We start from the raw sequence: 9,883 nt of genomic DNA, 5'->3' as shown, positions 1-9,883 counted from the left end.
GTCATTTGTAAATCTGTGTTTTTCATATCATGGTGTGTTTATTGATTGATTGAAAATTTCTTTTTTCCAAAAACAAAATAAATGATGATCTTCCAATTGAAATTTCTCTTACTTTTGATCAATTTTTTCACAACGATCTCAGCCAATCATGGTGTTAATGATGAACATTTTGATGAACAGCTCATCATACGATCATTGAATGATGGCCAAATTTCGGCACATTTTGAATTTAAAACATTCATCACTGCTAATCTCTCACATCCATTTGGTGGTATATGAATCGGTTTTTTTTCTTGTCAATTTTTTCTAACTATCGTTTTTTTTCTCCCACGGTTCTAGTAAATGCTGGCAAACATAATGACATTTTTCCATTATCATTATTACGTCTATTTCATCAGCTTGAAATTCAAGAATTACATTTCAGTCTAACAAAAGGTTATTGGAAATATGATCGTTGGGGATTGCCTGCACGTGATACATCACCAAACGCTCATCTTTGGGCATGGTTTTCGGCTTATTTGAATTCAAAAAATAATTGGAATAAATTAACTAGTCTACTTTCTGGCCAATTCTGTGCATCCATAAATCTAATCAATCCAACTGTCACCATCAGGCCAAAAATTTCGTATCGTCCATTTCTGAAATTGAAACCAATTGAAGATGAAAATATTGATCATGATTATGGTTATATGGCATCATTACCACAGGAAGCTATTTGTACAGAAAATCTTACACCATTCACTAAAATGCTTCCATGTCAACGTAACAAAGGTTTAGCCACATTACTACATGCAACAAATATTTTTGATACCGAATTTTTTTCACAATCAATTGATTTTCATTTCTCTTGTTTGGATATTAATCATTGTTCATCAACCAACGGTATTGAACTTCGACAAAATATTCTCATTGTATTCAATGCACCATTAGTGTTGGATGGTAAATATAGTTGGACATTGAATTCATTGTTTGGTTCATCATTAGATAGTCATTGTCCACTTGCTAGTACAAGTCTAATTTATGTTGACATTACACCATTGAATCATAATCCATCATCAAATGGACAGCTTCTTATTGAACCATCAAGATTTATAAGTATCGATTCTGATAAATATGGATCAATTGTTATTGAACAATCACCAATCATGATCAAAGAAAAACAACAACGGCTATATGCTGAATATGATTTGAAATCAATAATAAAATCAGAATCGGCTGAATCAATATCGAAAACTGGATTAAATATTGGAATACAATATCCAAATTCATATGATGGAAAATTAAATTATCCAATTGATTATCAAAATTTACAGGTTCGAAGATTTTCACGTGGTGTTGGTGTTCAAACTGGTGGTATTACCGTACTGCTTACGAATCGTTTTCAATTTAGTATTGATGCCATCTATACAGATACAATACCATGGTATCTACGAATGTATCTGCATACAATGAACATCGAATCACGATCATTGGATGGATCCAAATTGATGAAAGAAATTCAGCCCAAAAAATTACATTATGAACCAGCACAGGATCGTATACGTCCACATCAACTTGAAGTGCAACTAAATCTTCCACCAAATTCATTAACTGAAATTCGTTTTGAATTTGATCATCAATTTTTACGTTGGACAGAATTTCCACCGGATCCAAATCATGGTCTTTATATAAATCCAGCAACGGTTACATTTTTATTCGCCGATAGCAATAATCATCAATTATCAGATCCTAGCCGTACGTATGAACGATTTTTGCCACAAATATTTCATTCATATTTCAACAATTCCAATTCATTTGCTGCTGCTTCTGCAACAATGGCACTATTACGACAAAATCATCCAATACGTTTATATACTGAACCGTTGATTATAATGATGCCTACACCGGATTTCAGTATGCCTTATAATGTCATTTGTCTTGTATCAACGGCATTATCGATTGCATTTGGACCAATCTATAATCTAACCACACGTAAAGTGATGAATACACAAATGAAACATGGTAAAGCACAGAAGACTAAAAAACGTTTCTTTTTCTTTTAAATGTTCTTGAAAATCAACTTTTGTATTTCTTTTTTTTTCATCTTCTCATTTATTATAATAAAAATTAATAAAAAAAATTATAAAATGATCAAAAAAAAGTGTCTGTATCATCATCAGTTTGTTGTTTGTTGTCACTATTTTGATGATGATGATTTAAATCGATTAATCACTTTTATCAACGATTTAACATTAGCCATTAAACGACGACGTCGAATTTTTTTCGTATTTGAATCAATTGTTATCAATGGTAATGCCATCTGTTGTTGTTGTTGTTGTTGTCGTTGTCGTTTATTCGCAGATTTCATCTTCTTTATGATTAATTCTGGAGATTTTACCACCGCCGCCGCCGGCGCCGTCATCATCATCATCATTGTTTGTTGTGATGATGAATCTGGAATTAATCTATCATCAATCATCATCATTTGATTCTGATTCTTATCCATGTTGTTGTTGTTGCTAGAAATTTTGGCACCCATTTTATGTATCAATAATTGTCTTTTCAATTCATTCGTTGGGCTAGATGATGATATTTTATTCGGCTGTTGTTGTTGTTGTTGTAGTTGTTGTGGTTGATTATGATAATAAGATTTACGATCATCAATCGATGGATATTGTTGATTAAATGATTGTGCAACATAATCAAATAATGATTTCTGTATTGCATCTGAATTCAATGTTGATGTTGACTTTGATGATTGACTATTGATGGGAATCTGTTTTTGTTTACCATTACTATTTTGATCAACTTGTTGATCGTTATTCTGTTTGGTTTGTGTTTGTATTGCATTAAATAAACCGGTCAATGATAATAATTCACCTAATTTACTCAGTTTATATGGATGACCAGTTGTTTTATCAATTACCGATAATATTGATTTCTGTATACTATTTGCCGATGATGAGGATAATGGTTTCATTTTTTCCGCATCCTGATCATCATTTTGTAATGTTTTATTATTATGATAATTTTTCTGTTCATTAGTTGATGATGGCAATGTTTGTTTTATATAATTTTTTTCATATTGTAATTCAGCATTTTTTGCCACTTCTGTAGGTGATAATGGTAATTTCCATTGAATAGATGGATAATCAATTAATGCATTATTCAATGATAATATCCTATCACGATCATAAAATTCTTCAAATGGATCAACATTCATCATTGTCATCATTGATTCCGGTGTTTTATGAAATAATGGTGATGACGACAATGTTTCAGAATGTGGTCGATTATTATCATTGTCCACGATAACATGTGAATTGGAATCCAATAATTTTGTTGATGAAGAATCATGATTTTTCAAAATTTGTTGTTGTTGTTGTTGTTGTTGCAAAAGATCACCTATTGTTTTCAATTTTTGTGGTCTACCATAAACATCATTTAACTTTAATTCCAAATTATCATCATCGATATCATTATTAAATATCGACGATTTTATTCGTTCATGTTGTTGTTGTGGTGATTTCATCATTATTGGTCTTGGCATGCCAAAATAATATTTTGGCAATGGTGATAGTGATGGGATTTGCATTTGTTTATTACGTTGTCGTCGATTTGTTTGTTGTGATTCCGAAGCCGACAAACTATTATGCACTATTGAATGATTTGGTTGTCTGGAAATGGCTGCTGTTGTTGTTGATGATGATGATGATGATTGTTTACCACGATTCATTGATGATAAATCACTATAACGATTTACAGCTTGTTCTTGTATCATGTCCATCATTGTCTTTAAAAATGGATCAATAGAAATCTGCTGTGGTGTATGTATTGTTTCCAATTGTGGATGATCTAGATATGCATTTTTAGGCATTGTATATAATTTTGCTGGTGGTCTCGGCAATATTTTCGTACCATCCTGATGATGATGATGATGGTGATGATTATTATCATCATTTGTTGTTGGTTTTAATGATGTTGTCGTAGTTGTTGTCAATGATAATGGTAAAAACATTAATGGTTTCTGTCGTTGTTGTCGTTGTTGTTGCTGTTGTTGTTGCCGATTATCATTAAGATCATTACGAATAACATTCATCGCTTGTTCAAAACCAGAAATTTCCGTTTCATCCGGTGTATATGTCTGTATATAATGTCTTACTAATGTATATGGATTATCATTACCATTATCAATTGTTTCCTGTTCCATTGATTCAGAATTCATCATCATCATTTGATTAAGCATCTGGTTATTTCGATTATATTTATCCATTTGATATAATTCATCGTTATTAAGATTTGAATTTTCAAATTTTGGCTTTTGCTGCTGCTGCTGCTGTTGTTGTTGTTGTTGTTGTTGATGTAATGGTATTACAGTTGGTGTGAATGATGGTGATTGAAAATCTTGATTAAAATCCAACGATGATGATGGTGGATTAATTATCGAATTCATCGATTGTTGCTGCTGTCGATTTATTAACGGTATTGCATTATATTTCTGCACGAAATGCATCAATGATTCTGGATATTGTGGATTATTATCTATCGATGATTGTTGTTGATTGATTTTTTGTCCATCTAGAAAAATGGAAGAAAAAATTGATTGTAAAAAAGAGAAAAAATTCAAATTTCACCCTTACATTGTGGCTGCTGAAAATAATGCTGATGATGATGATGGATAGTTGGTGCATTTTGGTGAATCGAAGAAATCGTTGGCTCTTGATTTGATATTTTCACCTCTAATGGCTGAATTGATGGTTCATCAAGATCCTGAATCTGATGATGTACAACAGGTGTATTATTGCGCAATACATAGAATTTATTCTCAATCGTAACAAATACTTCTGGTGGCTGTGTTGTCGTTGGTGGAGATGATGGTTTTATCGTGGCCAATTTCAATAAATCAGATTGATGATGATGATGATCAATATTTTGTTGTGATTTTTTTCGATAAATTTCATTGATCATGTTGAATTTTCGATCAAAAATTTCACTAAGTTTCAAATTTTCATCATCGTCATCATCATCAATATTAAATGGATGATAATTTGGTGGTGTTACCATTGTTGTAATAGTTGATGGCGTTGTTGTTGGCACATTTCTCATCATCATCATATCTGACATGAATGAATAATCCAATGAAGATTGTGGTGGTTTAGGTATCTGTAAATTTTGTGACGATTCTGTTGTTTTTATTGAATTTTTTAAATCTTGTGAATTTTGATGAATTTCCTGCTCCGGATGTTTATATACGGGTGCTGGTGGTGCCATAGTTGTAGTAGTAGTGGTCGTCGACGTTGTTGTCGTTGATGTTGTTGTGGTCGTTGAAGTTGTAGATGTCGATGTTTTCAATGTTCGTTGATGATATGGACGCCATTTCATTGTATCTTGTTGACGATTTTTTGTTTGAATTGATTTCAACATAGATTTTGGTTTCATACGTTGAATTTCCATTCGTTTATCCGATGATTGTATTGGATCAATTTCAGTTACATTCATTGTTGTTGTTGGGTTAGAATTTCGATTTTTCCATAAAAATTTTCCATGATTATTATGATTACGAAATAATGGTTTAGTTGTCGTATAAACCGGTGCCGGTGATGATGATTGATTATCATTTCCAATTGTTGATTCTGTTGTCGTTGTTGTTGTTGATGTTGAATTAAATAATTTTGATTTATTATAACGTTGTCTTAGATAATCGATACGATATTTATCACGAATTATAGCCGATGATTGTGGTTTCAATGTTGTTGTTGTTGTTGCCGCCGTAGTAGTAGTAGTAGGTGTTGTTGTTGTTGTTGAAATTGTTCCATAATCATTTAAATTCGGTGATACCGTTCTTACAATTGATCCAACATAATTTGGTAATGAATTTGATTTATCGCCACTAGACGGCAATGGTTGTACGGTAGGTAAATTATTGTTACGTATGATTTTAGCACCAAATTGTAATGAACTTGATTTCGGTGATAATTTTTGTTGATGATGATGTATTTCATCTTCTGGAAGAAAAAAGAAAAGAAAATCAAAAATTGGCAAACAAAATAAAAAAAATTCTCACCTGAATTTGTCGTTTTCGTATGATCTATCAAATTGATTTTAGAGAACAGATTTTTTGATTCATTTTCAAAATATACGATCGGTGATAATGTTGATAATGATAATTGTTCTTTCGATGATGATGATGATGATGATGATTGTGATGGCGATGATGATGATGCAGCAGCAATCAATGGTAATGATGAATGTGATGATATTGATTGTAATGATGGCGGTGGTGATTGATGATTATGTTGAAAATCATGATCATAATGTATGGATGTTACAGTTTTACCATTTATAACGGTTATTTCACCATTTGGTGATGTTTTTACTAATATAAATGTTCAATGATGAGTAATATTTCAAATTTCAAACAAAAAAAAAAATCAACTTACCATTAAGTGAAAGTGGTGAAATAACTTTATTGGATAGATCTGTAAAATTTGTCGATGACGATGATGTAGGCGGCGGCGCTGATGGTCCAGTAATGATTGATGATAATGTGGATGTAAAACGACGATGATTATGATAATTATTATCTGGATTATTATTTTTTTGCAAAAAACTGGCTAAAATCTTTTGATTATCAATCAATGATTGTGATGATGAAATTTTTTTGAATATTTGCATACGACAATTGATTGCAATCGAATTATTTGATGATCCATATTGTTTATCGGATTTTGTTGCTGTTGTTGTCGTCGTCGTATCAAACAAACATAATTTTTCATCATTCATTAAATCTGGTTCAATCGTTGTAGTAGTCGTCGTTGTTGTCGTTGTTTGATCATCATCATCATTATAATCATTAATTTCCAACGATGATGATGATCGAAATGGCATTAATCGATGATTTATTAATAATGATGATGATGATGATGAATGATCAGATGACGAGTACGATGATCGTATTGAATTGATTTGAATTGAAATTAAAATCATCAACAATGGTGATGATTTGAAGAATATTTTCGATGCCATCGTTTGTTGTTTGTAAGTTTGATGATTCATTCGTGTTAGATTTTTGATTTGATGAGCTGAGATATGGGCTGAGAAAAACGTTTTCTTTTCTTCAGGGAAAAAGAAAGAGTGAGTGAGTGAGTAATGGTGAATTTTCAATTTTGAAAAATGAAAACAAAACAAAAAAAACTGTCGCTGTTGAATGATAATTTTATTTTAATTTTTTTTTTCTACACCATCACGGGAAAAAAGTATCAAATCAAATTGAATTTTAATGATGATGACAAGAAGAAGAAAAATTAAATTTGCCGATGATGATTATATCATATATATATATTCAATCGATTGTCGCCAATCAATATTGAAACGATTGGATAGATTTGATCAGAAATCAATTGATTGATTTCTAATATGTATGTGAATGGGGAAAAGAAAACCACAACGAAACAATTTCCTTTTTTTTCTATTTTAAACGAGATAAAAAAAATTTTTTTTGAAACCAATTCCAGCAGCTCACAATCTGCATTCAAACCAATGCAGGTTTTTTTTATTTTGGCAAATTTACCGGCTTTTTTTCGTTGATGATGATATTTTTCACGTGGAAAATGAACAAAAACTGATTTTGCTATTGTTTCTCATTTGGATCAAAATAGCCTAAAAATTGTCATAGTTGTGATTTTTTTTTTTGGTTGACGATGATGATGATGATGGCAAATCTACTTGGCAAATTTTTTTGTTTTTCATTTTCAATAATAGAAAAAAAAACAAACAAACAAAATGATCAATTTCATTGGACATTTTTATCTTGAATGGCCAACAACAACACGACCATTTGGAAATATTTTTTTTCTGTTTTTCTCATTTTTTCTGTTGTATTTTTTTTGGATGAATTCAATTTGATTTTACAGACAAACAAACAAACAAACAAACAGACAAACAGAAAATAATGATGATTATTATGGATTAATATCTGTGTATGTGTGTGTATGTGTGTGTGTGTGTGTGTGTGTGTTTGCGTGACGTTTTCGTGATTATATTTTCTACAATTCGGTAATGTTTTACTATTTCGAATCGTAATTCAGTAGTTTTTTTTTCATTGTAAACAGCATCATCATCATTTATTCATTGCAAAAAATTTTGTCTTATTTCAATTTCAATTTTGATGATGATGATGATGATGAATATGCATAATTTGTATGTATTTTTTTTTCTTGAATTTCAGTGGAAAATAAAAAAGTTCAATTCAATTTTTTTTTGTTTTTTTTTTTTTTGGTCAGTAGTAGTAAGTAATTTGATTGTGTTGGTCATTCATATTCATTCATCAATGATGAATGTGAATTGGTGTCAGTTTTTTTTTTTTGTCAGCATCATCATGTCGTTGTTGGTTGAATATCGATATATAATATATGGAATTCAAAACACCACAAACACACACATCACACACACACACACGCTTAAGAAATGTTTTTCAGTTGACATTATTATGACATTGCATAAAAACAACAAACACACACACTGAAAAATTATTTGTTTTTAAAAACAATTTTTTCAAGAAAAGAAATTGTTTTTCTCTGTTATTTTTGGAATCTATTGTTTTTCACTTTTTTTTCTGGTCATTTGAAAATGATGGATTCATCGGTTGTTTTTTTTTCTTGGTTTGTTTCATCACACTATTAGCGTGTAGGAGTGTGAATTGATGAAATGAGTGAACGAAAAAAAAGGGCTTGACTTTTTTTTGTTGTATACAAGACGTGCACACCAAAAAAAAAAATGAAAAAATGAAAAAATTTAAATGCCTATGATTCGATTATGATTGAATTGGATGTTTTGTTCGGGTTCAATTACCGGATAATGTGTGTGTGTAGGTGTGTAGGTGGTTGGTTTTCGATGGAAAAAAAACAGAATGAAAACAAAGAATCACCACTGAAAATAAAATCACAAAATTCAAAAAAAAAAAATTGTCGATTGTCAGTGTATGTGTGTGTGTGTGTGTGTGTCTTGTCTGACTTTTCATCACTTGAAATGAATGGAAAAAAAACTTTACGGTATTTTTTTTTCTAATTCAAAATCCAAGAAATGAAAATGTGAATCGCTTCTGTTTTTTTTCCATTGGATAAAGAGAAATGAAATACACTCTGCGTGTGTGTGTGTGTGTGTGTGTCTTGATTTTGGAGAGAAAATGGCGGCAAAAAAAAAACTTTTCGGTTTTGTTTTTGTTTTCATCCAATTCACATTGTGCTACTGTTTGTGTGTGTGTGTGTGTGTGTGTCTTGATTTTGGAGAGAAAATGGCGGCAAAAAAAAAACTTTTCGGTTTTGTTTTTGTTTTCATCCAATTCACATTGTGCTACTGTTTGTGTGTGTGTGTACGCAACGGTAATAATTTTTTTTTCTTGTTCATTATTTCCATCTTCCAAGAAGAAGAAAAAAAAACTTTTCTACCTACCTAAAAGTATGGTTTTTTTATGTTCTCCTTTACTCCTTTACCGTTGAAAAAAAAACCTTTGTGTATTGTATGCTGAATGGTATGGATTGAGAGAAACAAAACATAAAAAAAACAATAATTCTTTAGGTTTAGATTTAAGATTGATTGAGGATTTTGTGTGTGTGTGAGAGAGAGAAAATGAATTGAATTCAATGTTTGTGCATGTAACAAAAGAGAGAGAGAGAGAGAGAGAGAGAGAGAGAGAGAGAGAGAGAGAGAGAGAGAGAGAGAGAGAGAGAGAGAGAGAGAGAGAGAGAGAGAGAGAGAGAGAGAGAGAGAGAGAGAGAGAGAGAGAGAGAGAGAGAGAGAGAGAGAGAGAGAGAGAGAGAGAGAGAGAGAGAGAGAGAGAGAGAGAGAGAGAGAGAGAGAGACTGAAAATTGTATCGCCCAGCGCAAAATTTTTTTTTTCTTAACA

At 31.3% G+C, this 9,883-nt stretch overlaps 2 protein-coding genes across 3 annotated transcripts; one reads left to right on the top strand and one right to left on the bottom strand.

Moving 5' to 3' along the window:
* The first annotated feature begins 4 nt into the window (after positions 1–4).
* On the top strand, positions 5–2,140 carry PIG-T (phosphatidylinositol glycan anchor biosynthesis class T). The gene is made up of 2 exons (XM_047063349.2): positions 5–271; positions 340–2,140. The coding sequence occupies exons 1-2, from the start codon at positions 82–84 to the stop codon at positions 2,040–2,042; spliced, it is 1,893 nt and encodes a 630-aa protein (XP_046919305.2). The 5' UTR covers positions 5–81; the 3' UTR covers positions 2,043–2,140.
* Positions 2,026–7,987, bottom strand: LOC124498843 (uncharacterized). 2 transcript variants are annotated; one of them, XM_075731069.1, is made up of 4 exons: positions 6,420–7,987; positions 6,044–6,355; positions 4,620–5,984; positions 2,026–4,557 (listed from the first exon to the last, which is right to left on the bottom strand). In XM_075731069.1, the coding sequence occupies exons 1-4, from the start codon at positions 7,033–7,035 to the stop codon at positions 2,177–2,179; spliced, it is 4,674 nt and encodes a 1,557-aa protein (XP_075587184.1). In that variant the 5' UTR covers positions 7,036–7,987; the 3' UTR covers positions 2,026–2,176. The 2 variants fall into 2 exon arrangements, with proteins under 2 accessions (XP_075587184.1, XP_075587185.1); XM_075731070.1 differs by having other exon boundaries at positions 4,620–5,981.
* Between the last annotated feature and the right edge of the window lie 1,896 nt (positions 7,988–9,883).

This window comes from Dermatophagoides farinae, chromosome 5, assembly GCF_024713945.1.
Source record: "Dermatophagoides farinae isolate YC_2012a chromosome 5, ASM2471394v1, whole genome shotgun sequence".
In the NCBI taxonomy this organism is placed as follows: Eukaryota; Metazoa; Arthropoda; class Arachnida; order Sarcoptiformes; family Pyroglyphidae; genus Dermatophagoides; species Dermatophagoides farinae.
Note: the sequence above shows the minus strand (reverse complement) of the source record. Positions and strands in the feature narration are given on the sequence as shown.